At 40.3% G+C, this 26,601-nt stretch overlaps 1 protein-coding gene across 3 annotated transcripts in view; it reads left to right on the top strand.

Annotated features, from left to right (window-relative positions):
* Nucleotides 1–26,601, top strand: part of LOC108715864 (FYVE, RhoGEF and PH domain-containing protein 5) — a 116,211-nt gene that overhangs the window by 44,901 nt on the left and 44,709 nt on the right. For all 3 annotated transcript variants that reach the window (XR_005961023.1, XM_041561716.1, XM_018261375.2), the window contains exons 3-7: nucleotides 1,108–1,237; nucleotides 11,883–11,941; nucleotides 12,838–12,868; nucleotides 23,281–23,432; nucleotides 25,828–25,984. Coding sequence is in view for 2 of the 3 variants with exons in the window: in XM_041561716.1 (XP_041417650.1) it covers nucleotides 1,108–1,237; nucleotides 11,883–11,941; nucleotides 12,838–12,868; nucleotides 23,281–23,432; nucleotides 25,828–25,984 (529 nt within the window). In the remaining variant the exon portion in view is untranslated. The remainder of the gene's footprint in view (nucleotides 1–1,107; nucleotides 1,238–11,882; nucleotides 11,942–12,837; nucleotides 12,869–23,280; nucleotides 23,433–25,827; nucleotides 25,985–26,601) is intronic.

The following is a 26,601-nucleotide window of genomic DNA, read 5'->3' as shown; positions in this document are numbered from 1 at the left end:
TCCAATTATAGTAGAAAGACTCACCTAAGTAGAGTAGTGGCCAAGGCTCTCCTGCCCCAGGCCCTGTGCATAAGCCAACAATCTGTATTTAGAAAAGGTAAAGTAGGTTTAGAGCACTCTGGAAACCACTTACAAATCAGACCAAAAGAAAAGTAGTTAAAAAAAAGAAAAAAATCTTTATTAAACAATCATCTCTAGCCTTAGCCTTTCGTGTCTTTAAGACTATGATTAGGGGGCAGATTTACATATGGTCGAATATCGAGGGTTAATTAACCCTCGATATTCGACTGCCGATGAAACCTTCTATGCCTTTTCATCATGGCATGTTATGACACACACAGTACGCAGGCAGGGTGCTAAGAAATGTCTTATGCACAGTTTTTATTTTGGGGTCCCTACAGGCCACATAATTCTATGCACACTGGGCATCAAACTGTTCATTAGAAGCAGGGTCGGACTGGGGGGCTTGGGGCTCACCGGGGCTACTGGTATGTGTGTATGCGCATAAGTGCTGCGCCAAGTTATTAAGCATGCGCGCAACTTCGATCTAACCGCGACCCCCGACAAAGAGGGGTCGTGCCACTGAGAAATGGATCTGGGCCGGCAGGGCCCACTAGAGCCTGGGGCCCACCGGGTTTTTTCCCGGTGTCCCCCCCGTCCCAGTCCGACACTGATTAGAAGGAAAACCAAAATGGAAATAGCAAAATGACTTGTTGTTGGATGAGGCTTATTAAAACACTGGGTGTGGCTTGTGGGATGGGCTTATGTTAAGCATGCCGCGTAGCATGGTGTGTCTGTTATGTATATAACTGCCGCATGTTGAGCTGTATCCTCATAGTTCACCCTCTTGTTAATAGAAAGGGAATGTAAACCATATTTATACATAAGAATTATTTGTCCTTTAGGAAAGCAGGAATGTAGGAGTGATATTAATTCTGTTGTTTCCTGCAGTTTTCTAGCACCAGTGGTGTTATCGATTGTTCTAATAAAGCCTTCCTTTTTCCTCTGTAGTGGAGAACAAACATATAAATGGTAACTACATAGAAGATGAGTAATGTTGTGCCAGTTTGTGGCTTTTTCTGAAAGTGCCTTTTTTTCTGTTTGCAGTGCTTACACCGAGCCATACAAAGTCTGCCCCATCCTTGCCAGCACCGTAGAAGACATTACTTCTGATGAAGAACCAAAGAGCTCTGAAGAGGAGGGGAATTGTCTAGGGGAGCCTGGAGTGGTTCAGAAGGTAATGAGATAAGTAGTCTGTATCACTGGCTTTTACTCTCTGTTCATCAGAGTCCATTTCTTCCCTATAAATTCTGCAAGGTGTGCCACTTTCATGGCCAGTTTGAACCTACTGAATCAGACATTTAGGAAAACAGCAGTGAATAAGTAGCAGGTCCATTGTTGCCTGTGTTTCTCAAAAATTATTGCTGCTGTTCTGTTTTTCAGGGCTGCCGTTAGAATATGGCTGGCCTTTCTTGGGGTTAGCACTAAACATAAATTAGTGAAGCCCTACCTACAGACCACAAGCCATTGTTATACTACAACTCCCAGAGCCAGTGTCAGACTGGGATGCCAGGGGCCCACCAGACAACCTTAAACCATGGGCCCACTTTCCAAACCATTTCACCTTTCCTCACTCAACCTTTTTATTCTCCTAGTCTTTTATATCTATTTACTATATTCTTTCATTGTTAAGTTTTTATTTTCCATAAAGAAACAGGGAATGACTTTGAAATAGGCAAAATGGTTAGAAGCAAGAGGGCCCACTGACACTTCTGCCCACCAGGAGTTTGTTTGGTATCTCAGGAAAACCAGTACGACACTGCCCAGAGCTGAGAAAAACAATGGCTCTGAACATACTATGACCTTTGTACTATCATCTATGCTCCCTAAATTAGTAAAGCTGGAGGCCCCGGGCAAATGACCCTTCTGACCTATATAAATTAAGAATTTATTGCCCACTCTACTGAAGTTGCGGTTGTGTCATTCAAGCAGGAACTAGTTGGTGTACGGTTAGAGTGGAAATCAGGGGACCATTTAGTGTCACAAAAGCCAATATTTGTCAGAAGATGATTGATAACAGACTGCGCAAGATGGGTATATTACAGAAGGTGTGGGGGTTTCAGCTGTACCTAGAAATGAAGAGGACCCTGTGGGACGCAGAGTGTCTTCTGTTACCTCTGAAGATGGTGTGTTTAAAGGGATACTGTCGTGGGAACACATGGTTTTTTCAAAACTCATCAGTTAATAGTGCTGCTCCAGCAGAATTCTGTAGTGAAATCTGTTTCTCAAAAGAGCAAACAGATTTTTTTTTATATTTAATTTTGAAATCTGGGGCTAGACATATTGTCAGTTTCCCAGCTGCCCCCAGTCATGTGACTTGTGCTCTGATAAACTTCAGTCACTCTTTACTGCTGTACTGCAAGTTGGAGTGATATCACCCCCCCCCCCAGCAGCCTATCAACAGAACAATGGGAAGGTAACCAGATATTAGCTCTTTAACACAAGATAACAGCTGCCCGTGTAGATATAAGAACAGCAATCAATAGTAAAATCCAGGTCCCACTGCAGCACATTCAGTGCCATAGAGTAGGAGAACAACAGCCTGCCAGAAAGCAGTTCCATCCTAAATGCTGGCTCTTTCTGAAAGCACATGACCAGGCAAACTGACTTGAGATGGCGCATACATACCAATATTACAAATAAAAAAATACACTTGCTGGTTCAAGAATGCAATTTTATATTATAGAGTGAATTATTTGCAGTGTAAACGATGTAATTTATAAATAAAATAAAAAATTCCTCTTGTGATATCCAGGCCTCCACCTCCCCACCACTCTCCATTGCCTCCATCTGTACCAGCTGTGTTGCTCAGCCAGCCTCTCCATTCAGATCCTGCTTCCTCCATCATTAAGGAGTTCAAACAAAGAAACTCTTATAAAAGGGAACTCCTCTCATAACTCTCGGGTTGGCATCTAATACATTTTCCATGCTTTTTCTTGCTTTGGATGACTGGATTCACTCATTAGTTTAAAGGAGAACTAAAGCTTCTCCGCTATTTTTATTGTAACATTTCCCAGCATTACACTGGCCTCCCAAATCACACTCTATCAGTAATGAACCAATTTCATTATAAAAAAATACAGAAACGGTTAACCACTTTCACCCAGGCCTGTGCATTTCACACACTCAAATATCAATATCTATCAATCTTCTTTAATTGAACCTTTTACTTTGCAGAAACCTCTTGAGGTGTAGGGTAGACATGGTTGCCTCTCCCTGGTTTGGGAGGGGAGGGCTGGGTGTCCAGAAGTCCCTCTGTTTTCTTCATGAATAATAGATGTTCTTTCTCATCTGCTAGTTATAGAGAGGAGCAGGGGCCCATCCTTCACCAGTCTGTCACAATGTTATTACATTAGCTACTGAGTCAGCACTCCTCTTTGTAGGAACAGTTACCCTGCAGGTTAGTATTTGATGGTTCTTCATGTGCCCGAGAAGGTTATATCAGATTGGAAGCTCCTGTACATAACTCTACTGTATCAGGAGACTCACGGATTTCAGTAACTGCAAAGCAAAGTATGCAAGGGCCATTAATGTATGAATTAATGTAATGATAACAGTACTAACAGGGGTATAGTAACAGGGAGTATTTAAAACAAAGGGATTGGTCTCCCTTAGGGGTGGTTAATAGTGGTATAGGGGGACTTAGCCTGAAGCCATGTATTTGCTGTCTAGGTTTTCACTAGGACCATAAGGTGATTATAATACTCATATACTGTATCTATAATCTTGCATTATACTGGAACCTGAACACTCCCCCCCCCCCCAACAAAGAGGAACCCTCTGGTGAAAATAATGAATACTCTTTGTATTAGTTGAGTATATTTTCATGTTTTAAAAATAAGTGGGTTTGGGTTATTCTGTACAGAGTATCTTGATTATTCATATATTTGAAATTATTATGGTAATGTCTTTGAGCTGCTTTAATGCTTATTAGTGATAAGCGGATTAACCTGAAACCACAGGTTTGTATGTGGGCTGGATGAGTTCCAACCAAATAGGTGAGTCAGGTTCAAGTTTGACCAGGTCACATGCATCCCCCTTTGTGGTGATCTTTCCCCAATGTGGAATACTATGATCCACAGGGAATGCTGGGAATAGTAGTACAATACCGACAGTTTTGATTTCCCTGATTAAAGTAGGGTTCATATAGAGGGCCCTGCAGGTTAAGAAAAATATGTACTCCTGGGAATGTTTGCCCATGGGAGCATGCTCAATTATTTCTTTCCAGTCGTTATATATTATAGTAGGGCCGTCTTTTCGTAGGCCCTGGCAGCATCAACACACTTGGAAAGCCTGTAAGATGAATATACAGAACATCTGACATACTAGATTGATTAATGACGGGGGCTCTGCTCTCCAACCTGGACAGTGCTAAATAATGAGACCCAGTTAACACTTGCCTTGGTCAGCAATCTGCGGTGTCAGGGGTCTCAGGCCACAGTGGGTTTTTTTTTCTTTTTTTAGAAATTATAATTATTTTGTGTAGTTCTAGGGAAGAATTGTGCTTTTTCTGCCTATTCTGCTCATTAATAATAATGCTGTCATATGTAGGACCTAGAGCTGACCCTCACTGAATACAAGGGCTCCTAGTTTCTTTCTCAGCCCAAGAGAGTTTCATTCAGAACGGCGTTATAGAACACAGTACAGCTTTGTGACCTCTTGCAATGATTTTGTTGCTTCTGTTCTAGAAAGTTGACTGTATTATAATATATATTATGCAGGGGTGGCAGCTTTTTGGGAAGAGCAGTATCCCTTTTGGAGTACAACAGAAAGATCATTTTCCTTGGACTCAAAGAGGTCTGTTGGGAGGGAAAACTTATAAAAATAACATTAGGGTCATTCTTGACCCTGGGGCGTACAAGTGTAAGACAATTAAGGGACACAAAGGTGCTTATTCTGGGAGCCCTTATGCAGAATCCAGCAGTGACCTTGTCTTGCACTTTGAACGCTGCATTTGAGTTGCAAATGAGCCCTATTATATTGTGCAACAGTTTTCCAATATCTGGCTGGAAAACAGGCAGATGTTTATCAGGCAAGTTAAAAAATTGCATCAGGTTAGGTTTGCTGATGTGTTATTCTCCTGATTAGCCTGCATAGGCCAACCCCCTGGGGGATAAACAATGGTATCAGCCAAATTCAGCCCAGCACATGATACACTCATTTGGTGACCTCCCTAATGACAAAACAATTTTGTTTAGCAAAAATCCCCTTCAAAGTCTTTGTCTAGCAGTGTAGGGGTTAAGGCAGGATCTATTTTTAACATTTTGGTTGAATCCACACCCCTCCTGGCTTGGTGTGATAAACAGAAATATCCTCTGTGTTCTGCGTCCCCCTCCTCTGCCGACTCACACGTTGTACAATGCCCTGGCTTCAGACTCACAGAGGGTTGTAAATAGTGCAGTCATAACACAGACAATGGGTGGAATCTAACAAACATGTTTTTAACCCGACTGGGCGTCAGTTCTAATATAAATGTTTTTTAATACCCAACGGAAAAAGGAGATTAAACCGCCAGGAGAAGGAGGTTAAATAACATTCTTATTAAAGCTCTTTGGTGAAATAAATATAATATATATATATATAATAATAATAATATAAAATATAATAAACTCTTTTATCTGAAGCTATTGGTGGGCACATAAAATCATGTAATGGTCTGTCAAAACCAACTGTGGACCTGATACCCAGATGACCAGACAAAATTGTGGAAAGCAGCCAAACTGGGCAGTATAGCTTTATAGCTTTATAACTGCAGGCACATCGGGGATCTAGTCAGTACATGTGTCCAAATTGAACCCTTGTATCTAACTTGCTGACTGCCATCTGACTAAAGTGATAGTAGTTCTCCTTTTCTGTGCAAGCTAAGGAAGAAGATGGTTTGTATCACACTACTGTAAGGTTGTGTTGGGCAAACACACCATCATCCATACCTCCCATTGCTTCATGTCACAAGATATAAATGTTTTGTCTCTAACATACAGTATAACTCCAAAAGGTGGCCATACATGCACAGAAATTATCATACAAAATTTTGTTTCATATAATATTCGGTGCTTACGTGGTGTGAGACGGGACAACCGATATTGGATATCCAAAACTTTTATTGGACGCCTTTGAATGCACTTGTACATCGGCCAGGGTTTAACTGCTGAATCATAACATAGAGGTAGAATTCCATTGTTTCTACTTGCATATCTGTTGATTCAGCTCTTAACGTTTGTAGAACTGGGGGTAACAATTTGGGGTTGGGGGGCCATAGCACCCCATGCCCTCTCAGTTCTGACACCAGCAAAATTTCATACTGTTTCATAACCACCAGTATTGCTTCTTTTGTTGCATCCTATCTAGGATTGTTTACTGCTGAGTGCTTTTAATTACCTAATAGTCATTAAAACACTCCTCTATAAAACTTAATTTCAACCAGTATATACAGTAATAGATCTTGCTCTTGTCTTCATATTGTCTAGTGTTTCCTCCAAAGTATGTTACTCTCTATGGCTCCTGTTACTCCATTTATTTATTATAGGTCTTTTCCATTTTCTCTGTTCTTCATTTAATTCATCATACTCGCCAAGATCTCCCAACACAGCTCTTGCTACTTCCCCATATCATCAAGTGTAGCTATAGATCCATGCCATAATACCCATTATATATAGATAGATATATACAGTGTAGAGTTTTCCATATGAAATAACCCATTGCTCTTTCAATTGTTCTCCACACTGAAGTTCTTCATACTGACCTTTATAACCCAATAAAACTTCTCCTATTCACCCATGTAACTCAATATAACCCTCCCATTAGCTCCAAATAATCCAATATACTGGATTGCTGTCTGTTTCTTTTAGATACCAAATATATGAAAGAGCAGCAATTTTTGCTGTTTGGCTCAGCACTGTCCACTTCTATTTGTTAGAGAGTGGCTCATTCACATACACTATACTACTGCTGGGTCATATTGTCTCCCAATAGCAACTGTCTGGGGTGCACCATGGGTTATAAATGAAGCACCAGTCTAATCACTTCTCTATTCTTGACTGCAGCGGAGCAATAGTATGACTTTTCAGCTATGATGCTCTGCTCTCTGTAAGGATTAATTATATTTTTTATGTGATAATGTCACTTAAAGGCACATTCACATGAAAAGATGCAGGGACAATTACAGGATCATACTTGCAAAATAATTCATTAGGAAAAACTAGGTTGCTTTAATATATTCATTTTCAGGTGAATTTCTGTCAGGGAGGTTCCCTCTGCCAGTTATGTGTCTGTATTCTCCATTCTGCCCAGATGTTACTGGAATACATTTGCATACTTACAATGCTCACAGCAGGGACACCTCATCTCCGAGACCATCATCGGGTATCCAACAGTGAAGTTTTCTGTCAGACATGCAGGTGGATAAGAATACCTCTGTTATTTTGACATATCCACCTGTTTTAGTAATAGATCCATCTGTACTCTTGTGTAGATATTTGTAAACCCTGCACTGCTGGAGACAGGTATAATAAGAGGCCAATGTTATGACCTTTAATAGAGACGATCCATCTAAGCAGAAATCAGATTTTTGTTTAAGCTGGCCATATCAAAGCCCTGCTCTTTTGCAAGAGTTGCCACATGAGCAGATATGTGTATGATTTAGCTAGCTCATTGTTGAGCCTTGAGCCAAAGTGAATTGATCGGATCTTATTGTCCCCTCAACAACAACTGAAGTAATTGGAGATTTGGAGCAGACCTGCTGTGAGAAAAGACCACATCCATGGCTTGATTTTTCAGTCTGCTAATATCATATTAGTTGGGGAAGATTTCATTTTGACCCAATACATCAGATCAATCAGTTGCTGACATGGTTAGTAGAGGCTAAATAAACACATGATCAACCGTGAATTGCCAGCTTGAGAGTCAGAAGTGGAGGTATCCTTCCTAAAAGTATATGGACACCTTCCTATTCAGCATGTCATTCCAAAACCAAGGGTGTTTATATGAAGTTGGACTTTGCTGCCTAAACAGCTATCTGTTCTTCTGGAAAGCATTTTCACTGGTATTGGAGTTGGAATTTGCTTCCCTTTATACACAAGAGTTTATGCTCTAATGTTTGGCGATTAAGCTTGGCTCACAGTTGGAGATCCAAAGCATCCCACAGTTGAGTTTATGTCCAGGTTTTGTTCATTACAGTAAAGTTCTTCTCCACCCATCTCCACAGGCCCATTCTATAAGGAACTCACTTAATGCATGGGGGCATTATTGTGCTGAAACTGGAAAGACCCTTCTCAAGAGGCATTGAATTGTCAAGAATATCATTGTGTGATGTAGTGACTCCTATGTTTTCAATTATAAACATGGGCAAATTCATTGGTTATATATATAGTGCATTTTATGTTTTGAATCTAGAATACATTGATAAACATGTCATCGAGTCTCCACAATAGTGCATAAAGATTATAAAGGGGATGAATGGGATTTAAAGCCAATCTACCTGTTCAGACAATTCTACCACTAGCATGGCCAGTGCATACTGCCCGTCTTATTTCTCTTTTGCTTCTTCCTGCCAATGGGGTATTTTCTATAGAGGAGTGCACTAGTACAGTCAAATGTCCACCTTTAAACCATAATAAAATGGCGTTCTCCATGGGAGCAAATGTAATTCCTAGTTCAGCTGGGTGTTTGCTTCCAGAAGTGGTTCCTGCAGACAAGTTCTTCCGCTATCCTCATTCTTATTTGCTGCAGAGACACCTGAAAACCTGAACTTCTGTAATGAAGGTTTGTCTATACCAGTGGGCCCTCCTATACCTTATTTTCACATCTTCCAGCCTTATCAACTTTGTTTGAAATACTCCATGGTTTAGTACATGATCAAGAAAAATAACTGATGCCGGAAGAAAAAAAAAAACCCTTTTTAGAAGCAAAAACAGAAACACCCTATAAAAACTTTCTGAAGCTTGTTTCACTGTGCAATAAGGCATGCATGAAAGTAGAAGAAGCCATTGCCCCATGAATTATGTAAACTATTTAGTTTGCCAGTTAATGCTTACTACATAATATTACATTGTGCTTCCTCATTAAATAAACATTCATTAATGATTATAGTCTGGGCAACGCCTGGGGATGGTGGGCGTCCCCTGACACAGGACATCAGAGTTGTTTGTGTGTATGGACAAATCAATCACAGGCTAATTACACAAGAAAGGGAAAAGTAGTGGAAGTGGGGCCACCCCTGGGACTTGGCACAGTGAGCAGTGGGGATATGAGGACGTGCTGAGTGCCCAGTGTGTGCCTCAATATCATTACGTGATGTCTAGTATTGCTGAGGTCATTAATGGTTACAGCCTGTACAGGGAGAAGAACCTGTGTTGTTTGTGATCAGTAATGATCTTTAATAGCTGAGATGGCACACACAGAGTCCAGTGTGTAATTCTTCCACTTGGGCAATAAAGATAAAGGGGTCCGTTTACTAAAGTGCGGTAAATCTGACTTTAAGTTTCCGCATGTTATCGCTGAGAATATTTCTACGCCAGAATATTCGCAGCGACTAAGTTTACTAAACAGCGATGCGCTCCGAAGTCATTGCGATCGTTTGCGGTAACTACGTTAATGAACCTGGTTACGTTAGCGTTAATTTTAGCGGGTTGCGAATTTTCTGGCGACAAATTACATTTTTTCGAATATTTATGCTATAAAATAGTCTTGTTTTATGGTGGTTATTATGGCAAGTTTTTACTGTGACATTTATGGCCAGAAATGCATCTTCAAAACTCATAAACTTTATTGACTGATGATTATACCATCCAACAACATTACCAGAGTGACACCAATCAAACATGTCTGCATCATATAAACCCTTCTGCCAATAGAATCATAGGAACAAGAAATCATACCAGTCAATCTCTTTGCTTCATAGAAATGCACAGTTTAATGTCGCCAATCACAATGAAACCAAAAAAGCGTAGAGGCTGACGAATCCTTGGACTGTGATGCGGCTGCCAATAAAACGCCTCTGAGCTGAAACTGCTGCTGTTGATGGGTAAAATAAACAGTATCGCTGTTTAGTAAACCAGGCGTTAATGTGTACGTAGCTTTATTTTCAGCGAATGCGATAACTGGCGAAAGCATATTTTTGCGCAAGAAAATGCGCAAATTTATATTTACCGCAAGTTAGTAAACTGGCGAAAACATATTTGGCGACAAATTTGTCTATATTTTGTGCGAATATTTTTATCGTGCTTTAGTAAACGGACCCCAAAGCCTTACTGCTGCCACAAGGTGGGGAGATTGATGATTTTGTTTTTCCAACACACTAACTAAGTACTACTAAAAGAATGGGCAATATACTGAAAATACACTTGGCACATGCACTAAGAGGGTAAAATTATAAAGCTGTGGAATTTATGATAATGCATATTCACGTTTTTGCCTTTATATCACACAGTCACCTTTTGCATTATCATAAATTCCTTTGTTTTATGCATTTAACTTTTAGATGCTGACTGAGTTTAAAGGAACAGTAACACCAAAAAATGTAAGTGTTTTAAAGTAATGAAAATATTATCTACTGTTGCCCTGCACTGGTAAAACTGATCTGTTTGCTTTAGAAACACTACTATAGTTCATATAAACAAGCTGCTGTGGAGCAATGGCAGAAATTGAAAAATGGCTATATGGCACAGGTTAACAAATGGATAACAGATAACCCCATTAGACAGACAGAGCTTATTTGCTATCTGCTGTGTAACCTGAGCCTTTTCTCCTTTGAATGGCTGCCCCCATTGCTACACAGCAGCTTATTTATATAAACAATAGTAGTGTTTCTTAAGCAAACACAGCGTTTTACCAGTGCAGGTCAACACTGCATTATATTTTGATTACTTTAAAACACTTTTATTTTTTGACGTTAATGTTCCTTTAAGGAAACAACAACTATAGATTTTCTGAAAGTAATGTTGGCTTCCATCTACCCTGAGGCACCCTAGGGGCAAAGATAGAGAGGCCCTGCCTGGCATAATGTAGAAAAGCTGAGTTCCCTGATTCCAACATTTGGCTCTACAGATGGTGTTTTGACAGCAGTTTCTTGTATCCCATTGGTGAATGCTAGAGGACCACAGTTTCAACTTCCCATTAATTTGACATAGCATAATAAAACATAACTTGTACTCTTACCAGGTTTATTTTGTGACCACGGAGCCTCATTTATTATTATAGGCCAAGGAAAAATGCACTCAATCTCATGTCAGGCGAATTTGTCCCGTTTCGCTTCGCCATGAATTTAGTGAACTTCCCGCAAAATTGATGGTGAATTTGTCCCGTTTCGACACGGAATTAGTGAAAAATTCGCGAGACAACAATTCACAGACATCAAAATGGGCGCCGCATCAAAGTTGACGCCGCCGCCAATTTAAGTCAATGGGCGTCCATTAATTGTCGCTGGCGGCAATGAAAAACTTTGATACCGCAAATCAGCAGCAAATTCGCGCCTGCCGAATAGATTCGCCCATCACTACTGGTCAATTTTCTTGCCACTTCTACAGAATGGGAGACTGCAGAATGGGAGATCTTATAGTAAGGTTCATAGGCCAAGTCACTGCTTCGCACAGCTTGAAGTAACATTTTCAGTCACCTCCAATATTGAAACTTTCGAGGTCCACCATCTATCCACTATGCAAGTGGAACACTAATCTTGTAGTTTTGGGGGTAATTAAGGCATTAGGACAATGTATTACTTATTATACATAATACCTACGTTTCCTTATGTTGATGAAACGCATGACTTTGGCAACATTATGATCATTAATAGATTACATAATTTTTTTATCTGTTCTCTTCTGCAGAAGGATGGCCCAATGAGAGCTCTGAACATCATAGAAGGTCTGTTGTCATCTGAGAAAGAGTAAGTACATATTTGGCAGGTATGGTATAAAGTTTTTTACCTATTTTACCCACAGCAAGCAATCAGCTAGTAGAATTTACTGGTCACCTGTTTGGAAGGACACTCTCTGGGGGTTACAATACCTGATGCATATTTGCATCTTTTTATTTTACACTCTCTGCTTAGAGTCGGATATATGAGAGTCAGATGTTTTATGTGATCTTCTTCAAGGTTTAAGGTAGAGAGATGGGAAACTAAGTTCATGGTCAACTCAGAAGAATCCATAGTGTGAATGGCAGCAGTTATGTTTTAAAGATGCCCTGGATTAAGATGGAGGGGCTTTGAGAAGCTGCTGGTTTAGGAAATTAGGTCCAGTTATCGGCTCAATTCAAACCTTTCTGTGACCACTGAATGAACGTTGCAGTTTACACATTGTATCCGACCCCCATACAAATTCTTATGTTCATACTTTCTCTGCCTGTCTCGACCCGGCCTGATCTGACTACTCTTTTGCTTAACGCCTTGTACTACAATCCTCTGTCCAAAGACTTTGCTTTGCAGTCGTGCCCCTCTGCCTATCCAGAACCCTCATCTTGCACCTCTCGTTTAAGTCCAGGTGGCATCCAAGTAAGCCGAGGGCTCCTCCCGAGGCCCAAAGGCGGTCACACTACTGGTGAAGTATGAGCCGAGACCAGGGTGCCTGGTGTTTGTTCTGGTGTTGGGTGCCGACCGTGACAATAAATTTCTCCAGAACCCAAAATAATTACTGCAAGTTGTACATGAAAGCACCAGTACTTGCTAAGCATTATGACTCCCCAACTGTATGAATGTCTGTCACCTCAGATACCTCTTCTCTCCTTTGTATAGAGAAGAAATCCCTCCCTCATTACAGCTACTGACATTCTGTTTCTTTTCAGGTACGTTGACATGTTAAAGCGTCTGCACATTGTGAGTAACATTATTAAACTTTTATTGCAAGATTATTAGTTTGCATTGCATTCTAGATATGTTGCACTTATAGTGTTAAATGTTCTAAGAAGCTACGTAAAATCATGGGAAAAAGTCCCCGTGTGACGCCATATGCCATTAGCCCAAAGCAACCAGCCAGCACATACAGTTAGCATTTACAGTTCAAGCACAGTTTGATTGGTAAAACTAATTATTGGACTTATACAAATGTTTCCCTATCTATATAACAATCTTGCTACTCTAAAACCTGATATTTTGCCAACTTCCATATACAAGGACATTTTGATTTCTCCATATAAATTACTTTAATACACTCTTACTTATGTACTGATTGGTAAAGCGAGCCAGATAACTCAGTGGTAGTGATGGGTAAATAAATTTACGAGGCACAAATTTGTAGCGAATTTACACGTTTCGCCGCCAGCGAATAAATTCATGAAACTGCGGGGAAATTTGCCGGGGACAAATCTGAAATTTTCGCTCGTCAGAATAGTCGCACGCATAAAATTGACGCATGTCAAAATTATTCGGACACCCATTGACTTTAATGCATTTGGATAAAATAGTCGTGCCTTAATAATTTTTTGATGTCCACCGACCTCAATGCATTTCCGCTGTTTTGCAAATTTTATGGTGAATTCGCAAATTTTTTGGCGAAACGGCACCGATTCGCCCATCACTACTCAGAGGCAGCCCTGGCCAGCAGTTTGAGTTCTGTATGACATAGATATACGTTGCTTCTGATCTATGTAAATATAAATACAATCTGAAGCCATTGATTAGAATGGGCCTAGATTTTGCAGCTTCTGCTCTGCTGCATGAGCATATGGCACAATATAAGGCTTCAGTGCTAATCACTTGTTCTGTTTCAAATTGAAGCCCCTGTAATGTTGTGGCATGGTACGAGGATGCACCAAAGAGGACCAGACCAATAATTTAAACCCATTGGAATGTTTGGGGTTTTACCAAGTTTTGCATTAAGGGCACAGCAAGGTGTTCTAACAAGCAACTATTATTTCTTCATTAATCTATATAGAAAGTGTCTATTGCTTGTAATGCTTATGTGTCAGTGACAAGGTAGGCTGTAGTGTGCAGCCTAGCCTATAAGATCCATTCACATCAATGAGTAAAATTCTTCATGCCGGAGCTAATTACATTCTCGTGACAAGCGGAAGTGATAGGAAACTGTGGCAGTTTGTATTCATGCAAAATAAAGGAGGTGTATAAATAATGGAAGTTAAGCATGTTCACATACAACATTTAACGTGCTTGAAAGTGAGAATGTTAAACACGCTGTCACCCATGCATAATTAATGGGCCAGTTACGCAAACTGCAAAGCTTTCGAGGCTCGGGGAGTTTATCAGCATTTTCTGTCAAATAGAGACAGAACACCAGCAAGAGACATGAGCTCAAGCAAGTAACACAATCTCTGCATCTTAAATGTATTTCTGCAAATTTGAATACATTATTAATATCTAGTAATGCAAACAAATATTTAATATAAGCTCATATCATGGAAACAAAACTCTTTAAATATAAATAATGGCGTATTCTGCACTGTTAATAAAATAATTATTTTCGATATCCCTCTCTCAGCAATCTGTCTCTCTACATGCAGCATTGTGCTAGAGTCATTTTTCATTTGAAAGACTGTTAGATCGAATACATGATTTAGGCAAATGGACCACAGATGTGTAATGTATGGTGAGCTAAGTGTCCATTAAAAAGAATGACTTTGACCGTGCAGATTATTTAATTCATATTTAAAAAGTTCATATATCCACACAGAAATACAGAATTCCAAAGTCAGTAAAGAGGTTGAAGCTGCAAAGAGGATGGATTGTAATGCACGAATTCATTAATTACTGTAAAATTAACAAACTACTTCAAACAATTAAGGATCTGGAATAGCCTGCAAAGTACCCAACAGGATCAGCCTTGGGTGGTGGGACACCGAGAGAAAACCTGTGGGCTCTGGCCTTTATGGGCCCCTCAACTCAGGTCCACTCCCCTGCCCGGACCACCCCATTAATGTTAAGGAAAGGAGGCAAAAGGTATGCGACATGGTGCGTATACAGGGGGGAGGTCAAATGTAGGGAGGAGGGCCCTGGAGGTTGCAAGGAGGTTGAAGTTTCCCCATTGGGCCACTGATGCCCCAGCCCAACACTGGTCCCCAGGCTCGAATAATAATGAAATCTTTAGGTTGAGTTCATACACATAATCTGTGTACAAAGATTAAAGTTTATTTTTGAAGCTCTCTACAAGGAAAAAATATGTAAAGCAGGAACAGAAAGATTGTAATCTGGCTACGATAAATGTGTACTAACTCTGTTACTACTGTTACTACAGTTACATTCAGCAAACATATAGTAATGGTACGTTAATATTTACTCAAATATGTCATGTACCGTTCCCTGCAGAGGCTGGGCTCACTTCTTTTCACTTATATAACTGGATACAGTGAGAAGAAGCTGTGGTGAAATCTCAATTGAGAATCTGTGGACATTAAGGTGCACAACCACCAACTAACCTTAGCTATCAGGTCCAAATCTGCCTGAAAGAATAAGTAAAATAGACTTATGACAATGCTTTTAGATCTTCCCGTCCATGTTGATAAGAGAAATGTGTATTTGCCTTGCCCATTGAGGCATAGGTGTGCATGGTGAAAAAACAGCACTGTGCAAAGTGAGACATAGCTGATAATGAGGAGGCAAAGCTGTGCTAGGATATTGCTTTTCATAATTAGAAAAGCTGGTGACAATGTGACATAACTGTTGACAATAAGACAAAGCTGTGCAGTGTGTTAGCTGTTCATTCTGGACACAGGTGAGAAAGTGAGACATACAGGGAGGGGCACAAGAGAAATACTAGGATGCTTTTCTTGAAAAACATTACTGACCTTCCTATTTTTATCTTCATTTGCATAAAACATACTTTTAATTGGCCAGGTGGCAACACTATCTGGATGGTGAGAAATAATTGTATACTCAGCCTTCGACTGACAACCTGGATAATCTGGAGAATGCCCGGGGGCTGCTGTAAAGTCTCATAGACTTGAGCTTTACTTTGGGTCTGTAGGGGCTGCTTGGGTCTAAATTCACTTGAATCCTGGGCTGAGTTTGGCATAACAGGTGCAGGCCTGGGGAGGATAAGGGGTGTAACTGTATACAAGGGCCATTTTTTGTAATTGGGGCCCGGTTTTTCTTGTTGGCAGGGCCCACCACCCAGCTGGCCCAGGTGACTGGTGGGATAATAAATGTGGCCCCCAAGGGAATAGTATGGGGCCCCATGATTTCTGATAGCAGCCCTAGCTGGTGACAGGATAGGAGAGAGGTGCATATTATGTTGGTGGTCAAATAAGTGAGTAATGTTGCCAGTAGGATAAGATAGAAAGTGGTGAACAGAATATTGATATTCATATGTTGTATAATGTTGGCTAGAAGAGGCGTTGCATACATTTGTGGAGAGAGAGAAAAGCAATGGTGTGTGCCACTAGTAGTTTCTCAGTACCTTATACAATCTGAATCAAAAAGACCAGACTGATGGGTTGGCCATTCTGGGATAAGTAATTGTAATGGAAAGTTTTAGCCATTTTCTAACTTCCTTTTTAAAGCACATAATTATGAGGAATAGTGCAGACGAGCAGACTAAAACTAATCACTAGTCCACTGGGAAGCCCTCTGTATAAACAAAACTCTCTCTTCCCTCCAGTTAAAGTCCTTGTTAGGCTGTAAGATAAGCAGCAGATCATTATATAGAGGGTATTTCAGAGGACTGGTAATTTGTTTTAGCCAGCTCATCAGAACCAGGAGTCAGAATGTGACTTTACTTTCAGTTTCACTTGTTGCCCTGTTTAGCAAGAATTAACAAAAACATAAACATTTCCTAATTAAAACAATAGGGAAAAAAGGATGCACAAGCCCTATTTGTTCAGCTCATGTTTAAATTTGGTGGGAGATGTTGTGGAATGTATCTTTGTTGCAATCAATATGATCTTCTCGCAGGAAATGAATAATTGTACAATGCAGAACTTTCAATTCGTCTTAAATTTAAAAAAGATTTATGGATAACACACTGGTCTCTAAAGTGGGAGGTATTGTTAGAATGTGAGATGCTGCCATACAGAACTGGGTGCTAAATATGGAGAAATATTCTGTGCATGCTCCTATTTTCCATAATGCATCATACATGAGAGTAACATCTCATTGGTATGGCTAAGATGATGGAGAGGAGCCGTGGAGTCCCAATGTTGACGTCCGTGGGCTGCCTAGGATGTGTCTGTGAGTTAGTTGCCCCATATTCATTTGGAAAGAGGGAACATTTGGCAGTATCCAAGCTGAGCAGCTTCTGGTAGAAATTTTGGGCGAGTATCAATGGAGGGTTTATTCAGCAAATAGTCCTTCTGTTCATTGTGGAATTTCGAGCAGCTCAGACGCATCTCTTCCCTTGACCTCCTCTATTCATCCCTCTCCCTGCTCAGCTCAGAGACTTGCTATTTGTGTCCATAATAGAACCAGTTATTAAACCACAACATTATAGGATATGGTTTTATGAGGGTCACATGACCAGGCATTAAATAACAGTAAAATCAGTGCGTAGATATATTACCTTGCAATATTAGTCCACAGTTGGTTGAACTAAGCCCCTTTATTTTGTTTAATTTATTTTTAACTTGTTAGGGTGCCCTGGCCTTTAATGAAGATAGGTGCCAAATTGCACAAGTGCATTTGCCCATTGCAATATGCTTGGCAAATATTATGAATTATGAATTTACAATTTACTTGTCAGTAAATTTGTAATAACCAATTTTCCAACCACAATCCAACTTCATATCTATGTTTATCTTGCTGCCAATAGAATTGTCCCCTACACCCAAATCCCACCACAACCTGTTCCCCAGTAAGGAAGTGAAACATTTTAAATGTTATTTTACAATATAGTTGGTTGAATGAAAAAAAAGGAAGTAGGTGGCCTTTCTTGCAATGAGGTAGATAAGGACAGCAGTCTTGCTAGAGAGAAAAAAAGGGCGCCCAGCTAGTACATGATTTCTATTGTTGAATAAAGGAGAATTTAGGTTCACTTCCAAGTGTCCTCATGAATTTTACATAACCCCCTTATGACCTGTCTGTACCAGCCTTGCTCCCTGCTCTGTTGTTGAATAAAGAAGCATTTAGGTCCAAAAGGTCTTCATCAATTTTACATACCCCCTTATGACCCTGCCCTTACCAGACTTGCCCCCTGAGCCAACATATTTTTGGAAGAAAGGGGGCAACCGAAAGCCCATACATGCTTTTAGCAACTTGCAACTATTTGCTGGGAATGCCAAGTACCTATTCATCTTGGTCTGAGCAAAAGCACACAAGTGAGTGAATGGAAACTAGAGAACCTTAAAACTGTTGCCTGCCTGAATGTGAAGGTATATAAAGGGTTCCTTTGGTGGATGAAATCACAAGCCACAATTGACACTTTGACAACTGACACTTTGACAACTGACACTTTGACAACTGACACTTTGACAACTGACACTTTGACAACTGACACTTTTCCCACTGACACTTTGACAACCAGGGCCGCCATCAGGGGGGGGACAGGGGGAGAGTTGTAGGGGGCCCCCTGAGGGTAAGGGGGGCCCGGCCACACTGCACTTACTTGATTGCACTCACTTACCTGTTGTGTGGGGGGGCCTGGGCACCAATTTTTTTTTTTTTTAAAACTTCTGGGGGGCAATTTTCTTTACATGGATGTTTAAGGGGGTCCCTGGCCACCAATGTTTTTATAACATGGGGGGGACCTGGACACCAATTTTTGTTTACCATGTGGGGTCCTAGCCACCAATATTTTTTAATGGGGGGCCCTGACCCAAATGTTCTTTTTATGGAGGGCCCTGACCACAAATGCTTTTTTATTAACATGTGCAGACTACTGTGTGGTAGGGGGTGGGGAGGCCAGGCTTGTGGGTGGGGCTTATGGTGGGCGCAGCCCAGGGGGCCCAGGAAATTTTGTCGTAAGGGGCCCTGTGATTTCTGATGGTGGCCCTGTTGACAACTGACACTTTGACAACTGACACTTTGACAACTGACAAGTGGATTGGACACTAATGGCTCTAAAAGTACAGGAAGAAAAACTTACTAGAAATTTACCAACACTAATTTGTAGAACTGGACTCGGAGTCCAAGGGCTACCAGGTTTGCTTCCTCAGGGACCCCCACATCGCACCCTCTGCCAGCCCCCGCGTGTGTACCGTGTTTTTTCGTCTTCTTGTGGTTGAGATTGGAGCCAGTGGGGGAGGTCAGGTAGCAGAGCCCAGGGTCTCAGATGGGAAATGGGTCATAGGGGCCCACGGGTTTTTTCCCTGGTTTCCCGCCAACCCAGTTCGACCCTGCTAATTTACATAAAGCGATAAACCAGGATCACTCACCAGACTTCACCTCACACTGTGCTGCAATGTAGTGCCCAGTTCCTGGAAGGCATCACCGCTAAATCTAATCTTTGAATGGAGCACCAGTGGGGCCAGTTTATTTTACAACAGTCCTTTATTTAAATCATTTAAAACATGGAGCTCTTACAGGCATTTCCCGACACCACGGAACGTTAGTATCTGGGAACGATAATGGGAACCTAATTTTATGAGCTCTTGTAAAATCCTTCCAGGAAGCCATGGTCCCTCACCTGGAAATACCTGCCCCTACCTTTTGCAGAGCCAACAGTGCTGTAGGTTTCAGTTCAACAACACCTTTATGGGGAAAATACCAGCCTTCTTACAGTATCTCTATTGGCATCAAGTTTCACTTTCAGTGGCTGGACCAAGAAATTATAACCTGAATGGCAACTTAACATTGCTATAAAACAGCGCAATAGGATCCGTTATCCGGAAACCCATTATCGAGAAAGCTCAGAATTACGCAAAGGCTGTCTCCCATAGGCTCCATTTTATCCAAAAATTATTTCCTTTTTCTCGGTAATTACTAAACAGTAGCTTGTACTTTATCCAAACTAAGATATAATTAATCCTTATTGGAAGCAAAACCAGCCTGTTGGGTTTAATTAAAGTTTACATGATTTTTAAGTAGACTAAAGGTATAAAGATCCAAATTATTGAAAGATTTGTTATCTGGAAAATGCCAGGTCCCGAGCATTCTGGTTAACAAGTCCCATACCTGTATAGTAATAGATAATTTGTACTTTTGCCAGTGAGCATGGTCGTGAAAATGAGCAAAGGAAGATTATTCAGTGCACAATTAGCTGTTGTTTTAATAAATGGTCGTGCAATTGGGTCGCTCATATTAATAAATTCTATCCGGCCTTTGGGTGGCGCTGTGAAATTTTGCAATTTGCAGGTACAATAAACAGCCAATATATACAAAGACCATGCAGCAGAATCCCCGCATGAGATCTAGCTGGCTGTTGTTTTTACACTGACAATCTGATGAGGGAAATGGCAAGTAATTGTCCTTTATTGCTTTGTGCAGTAGCATAAAATAAGTTCAAGAAAGGTCAGATTGTCCGAAACAGACATTTATTTGGCTCTGGGGCATTAGTGTATGCATTATCATAGGATCTTGAGACTGACGAGCGTGCTCAGCAAACCTCTGCAAAGCAATAAGCAAGCTGTAGAATTGAGCAGAGTCTCGGAAGTGCACACACACAGGCCACCAAACACAGCCATGCGTTAAGAACAAAGTGTTGCTCTGTGCCACCCTAATCGTTCTGAGATCAAGGGGCACTTGTACTGGTGCTGGCAGGGGGCACAGCTGCTACCAGGCACAGGGATGGGCCAGTGTTAGGATTCAAACTGAGATGAAATACTGAGCAGGCAGCGAATCATTATCATTAAGAGAAGCAGATCGTTGCGAGGTGAGAATGCGGAACATGATGGCAGCTGTAATTATTGGCATTCCATGAATAGCTTTACTGCTGGTAATCGACACAAAGTAAAAAAGGAAAAGAGTTCAATGTGTTTTTAAAATGTTTCCTCAACTAACTGATCCTATAAATTTCCTAAATGTTTCTTTACTGCCACTGGCTTCTGCTTATGTCATTCCTGAAGTGCCAGTGTAATCATTCCCTGTATCCGCTCTGCCTTTTATGCTTTATTCTTATGAGTATGTCTTTTGGTCAGTACCTACAAAGCTTACACTCAGTGCTCCTACACTTAAAACTAATTGTCCCTAAATGTGTTCCGATAAATGTGTTCCGATATTATTATTGTTCCAGTACATAAACTGCTCCTAGATTTGCCCCCGAAAAACCTTTACTTCCTATATCTGATACAGGTAGAGGATCCATTATCCAGTAACCCGTTATTCAGAATGCTCCGAATTACGGATGGACCATCGCCCATAGACTCCATTTTATCTAAATAATCCAAATTTTAAAAAGTATTCCCTTTTTCTCTGTTGTAATTAAACAGTTCCTTGTATATGATCCAAACTAAGATATAATTAATCCTTACTGGAAGCAAAACCAGCCTATTGGGTTTATTTAATGTTTACATGTTTTTTCTAGAAGACTTAAGGTATGAAGATTCAAATTACAGAAAGATCCATTATCAGGAAAGCCCCAGGTCCCGAGCATTCTGGATAACAGGCCCCATACCTATACAAACCACTAGTAGATTTGTTGCCAGAAACAATATACCTGTTATTCCAGCATATATAACAAATTGCTCCTAAGTCTTTTTCCATAAGGCATTTGGCAAACGGAGTATAATTGCTTCTGCGACTCTGTGACAACACCTCCAAAGTCCAAATATTACACATGCCATTAGCCTAAAGACTATATCAGTTGGTTAAGGGTTTAGAGAGGAATGGGTATAAATGGGCATTAGTGATGTGCGGGTCCCGCACCAGACCCTAACCCGCCCTCGTTCAGCCCGTGCCTGCCCGCACCCGCACTTCCGGGTTCCTTTAATAGAACCGCGCCGCCCCACCGATGACGTCACAAAAGGGGCGGGGTGAGCCCCTATCTATCGATAGATAAATCGATAGATGATAGATAGATAGACAGACGTATAGATAGATGATAGATAGATAGATAGATAGATAGATAGATAGACGTATAGATAGATGATAGAGAGATAGATAGATAGATAGATAGATAGATAGATAGCCAGATAGATGATAGAAAGATTCAAGATAGATAGATAGATAGATAGATAGATAGATAGATAGATAGATAGATAGATGATAGATGATAGATAGATAGATAGATAGATAGATAGATAGATAGATAGATAGATAGATAGATAGATAGATAGATAGATAGATAGATAGAAAGATTCCAGATAGATAGATAGATGATAGAAATATGCAAGATAGATAGATAGATAGATAGATAGATAGATAGATAGATAGATAGATAGATAGATAGATAGATAGATAATAGATAGATAGATAGATAGATAGATAGATAGATAGATAGATAGATAGATAGATAGATAGACAGTTAGATAGATAGATAGATAGATAGATAGATAGATAGATAGATAGAAAGATTCAAGATAGATAGATAGATGATAGAATATGCAAGATAGATAGAAAGATAGATAGAATAGATAGATAGATAGATAGATAGAAGATAGATAGATATAGATGATTAGAGAGATAGATAGATAGATAGATAGATAGATAGATAGATAGACAGATAGATGATAGAAAGATTCAAGATAGATAGATAGATAGATAGATAGATAGATAGATAGATAGATAGATAGATAGATAGATGATAGAAAGATTCAAGATAGATAGATAGATGATAGAAATATGCAAGATAGATAGATAGATAGATAGATAGATAGATAGATAGATAGATAGATAGATAGATAGATAGACAGAAGATAGATATATAGATAGATAGAGCAGATATTCTCTCAACTGATGTAAATTAACAATCAATTCAAAAGCCTAATGATTCTCTTATGATTCTATAATAACTCCTTTAAAGAATGAGTATATGTAATAGGGAGATATTATCAACTTGTCATTTTTCATACTATTGCCGCAAAACTACTTTAAATGGGATTGAGCTTAATGACCCAAATACTGGTTTAGAATTAATGACTGTATTTTAATTATTACAAATGAAATGTACTGTTGTGTGGGGTAAACTCATATTCGTGACCCATATTTGGGAATTCCAGGTTTAAACCCCCTTTCTTAGGAAATCTAGTGCTAAAAGAGTTTTGTAATGTAAAGGCAGGGTTGACTGGGCCTGAGCAACAGAATCTCCAGGTGGGCTCAGGCTTCAGTGGGCCCTGGTCTAGGTATATTTCCATAAACCTATTGTTATTTCCACCTTAGTGTTATACAACACCAATTTCATTTAGCACCGGCTCTGTAATAAACAGACAGTTACAATAATATTAATAATTTGTTCTGACTGGTGTATGCAGGAGTTTCACACGGCTGTGCTCCGAGTGCTGGGAAGTGAAGAGGAGGATGGGGAGGATGAACTCAAACTACGCCACGGATTGAGTGGACTTCTGAACATTTACCTTCTTCACGAGGAAATTCTGGCTGAGCTGGAGCTAAGGATATCACACTGGTGAGTTAAAGTAACGCTGGTAGGGGACAGGGGTTTAATTGCAAGTTCAGATATTAAGGGTTCTGTAGCACTAAATCATAGGAGAGGCGACTCATGTAGTTTAGATGTATACAGTTAAAGTGGTACTATGAGTACCGATTATCCTATTGCAATACCATCATGTAATGATGTTTCTTTGTTTTTGTTTTTTTCTCTTTAAAAGAATATAGAATACATAGGCTTTCTTTGGTCATCTCAGTGCTGTAAACCCTGCATCAGAAGCTGTTCAGGCTCCTTTTCTACCAATGCTGGGCAAAAAGGAAGGTCATTCAGAAAGATGAGTAGAGTAGAGTAGAAGGGTTACAGTAGCAGCACAGTAGAAGGGTTATTTCATAACATATGTAAAGTTTGCTACAGCAAATAATATCAGCTGATAATATTTAATGGTTACCTCTATGATAGATAACATCTTTTGGTTGCTATGGGTTAGTGCGCCTAGGAAAACATTTTGCCTTTTGTTACATATGATGGTCAAAGTTATGGGGCTTCACGTGAGCATTTAAAACCCTGAAAGCTGGAACTGGGCAGTAACTATAGGCAGCAGCCCCATTGGCTTATCGGGGGGGCAGTTGGGTGAATCGCGAATTTTGACGCTGATGACAATTCGGACAAGAGGGCAACAATTGGGGCAAGAGGGCAACAACTGCAACGCTGGCAACATTTGATGCGCAGTAAAGTCAAGGGGCGTCCGTTAATTGTTGCCGGCGTTGGAACCGTCGATGGCGTCAAAAAAGCTTTGACAATTTGCCTATGAATTTTTGCAGAAAACTAATTTATTCTCCGGCGGCAAATAATTTGCGAATTCGAGCCTGGTGAATAAATTGGCCCATCACTAGTCATAACATCTACGTAAAACCAACTGGAGCTTTTGGGAATGGGTTTCCGTAGATAAATTATTCCCAATAACTACTAATCAGAACTTTGCCCACATGGGGTAATTTCCCTGGGGCATCTCATCTGTTATATTTGGGCAAGAGGGCAACAGTAACAGAGTGTTGTACTATCTACAGCCGTTTCACTTGCTATTGAGTTATAATTCAGCAGTAGCAGAAGGGCCACAGAGAATCCTATAAAATATATTTTACTATCAACCCCCACAAACATAGTCATTCTTCTCACTATAGCATTATGGTAAGATACACGCAGGTGGAATGTAGTATTGGTGGCAAATATTTACATTCTCTACACTGCAGTCATGCCTGTGCTTTTGTTCTAACATTAATATCAGCAGAAAGTGTTTGGCGCTGAAGGGGTTAAGAGGCTTCCGCTGAGTAGAAAGTAGGATTCCAGTTCTGGGAACTGGAGTGCAGAGTTTAAGCAGTGCCCCTGCGTACTGGCATGAGAATTGCTAAAGTCTTTTGTCTCAGAGCTGACATCCCGTAAAGCGTTGCGCATAAGGCCTTATATAGTAAATGGTGCTCACTCCCAGCCTGCCTAACATTCCTTTCTCTCATCCAATCTCAGCCAGCTTTAAATTGAACTGAATTCACTGTATTAAGTGGTGTTTCCTCAACAAGGACTTTTTAAATATAGTTATCCAATTACTGCTCTCAAGATTAACCACTTGCACCCCATGCCCCGTCTTCCATAGACTCAACGAGGGTCTAACGCCTGTAGTGGTGGGTTTAGGCCAAAGTATACTAGTAGCTGATTATGAATGTTTTTTGTTTCCTATAGAGACATAATAGATTATGAGAGAGGGCTCATTTGCAAAATTTAAATTATACCATTTGTAAATTTGCACAATACTGTAATAGAAGTGGTTGTATGATTGGGGCAAAAAGGGTGAATAACTGTAAATTGTAATTTCGTCTCGCTGTGTATGTCTTTTTGTATGCAGTAGAGATGTCAATAAATTGGATATATATATATAACGACATCCATTCAACTTTAAATTTCCCACCGTATGCAAATTAGCCTGAGTGGAAGACCTCTAGCGAATTTGCGATATCTTCACTTTGATTTGCTTGCATTGCCATGCGTCGCCAGCGTCCGTCAGTACAAAACTTCGCATTTTAGTAAATTAGCGTTGTCCCAGCTAATTTTCGCCTGGTGAAGTGTTGCGATGGGTGCAAAACCGTAGATTTATTTATCCCTTAGTCTTCTGTTTTGCCATGCAGATATATTACACTGTACTTTATAAAGATTATACATTATTCCCTGCACCAATGAAGCTTACAATCTAAGGTCACTATCCCACTACTGGAAAAAAAAGTGCATGCAACACTGGGGAGACAAACATTTATTAATTTATGAACAGCTGGGGCAGAAGGGGTGCAAGAGCAATGTGTCCAAACTCATTCCCTGCATTTCAGTATAGTTGCTCCATCCTCACCATTGCATCTTGTCTTGCCAGGGAGGAAAGCCAGAAGATAGCAGACATATTCCTGAGCCGCAAGTCCGACTTCCAGCACCACACAGCCTTCATTGTGGCATTTGATAAGATGACAGCTGCCCTGGATGACTGCACCATTAAAACCTCTTACTTGGCAACAGTTGTAAGAGACTTTGAGGTAAGTTCACTTTATGGACGTGCAAATGTGACACACAATCACCACACAAAAACAGGGGACGCACTTTATCGGTGAAGTGTTGTTTTTATGACTTAAACATAAAGGAGCAAAATGATGAAGGACTTTGCACTTGTTGGTAGAGACGTGGCTGTAAGTAAGGCTGCAGTATAGGATGAGACTAATACAATAGGCCGACCCCATTTAAGGCAAAGATTTTTGGTTCATAAGAAATAAATAAATGACATTGCTGATCGACAAAAGGAATTGGTGGCACTGACACAGCTGAATTCTTATGGAGTGGATAAATGGGAGGGTGAAAAAGCTGAGAATGTGCAACATACTTGATTCAGCTGTTAGAGGCCATGGGCCTCCCACTCCTGCTGCTGATTCCCATGCTGTGTTAGATGTGCAGTATATATGGAACAGTATGATCTAGGGGGATAGATTTTCAAAATACTTGCCATTGCTGAAGAGATTTAGAATGAATACGGAGGGAGCAGCTACATGGGTGTAAGTTATCAAACACAGTCAGGGAAATCTGTCTAAATGGTGTTGCCTTGTATGAACCCAACAGATGCAAGAAAAGCATAGGGCTTGTCAATCCATAACTTGCTTGC

Source organism: Xenopus laevis, chromosome 4S (genome assembly GCF_017654675.1).
Source record: "Xenopus laevis strain J_2021 chromosome 4S, Xenopus_laevis_v10.1, whole genome shotgun sequence".
Taxonomy (NCBI): Eukaryota; Metazoa; Chordata; class Amphibia; order Anura; family Pipidae; genus Xenopus; species Xenopus laevis.
The sequence above is the reverse complement of the archived record's forward strand: the minus strand, read 5'-3'. Positions and strand labels throughout refer to the sequence as shown.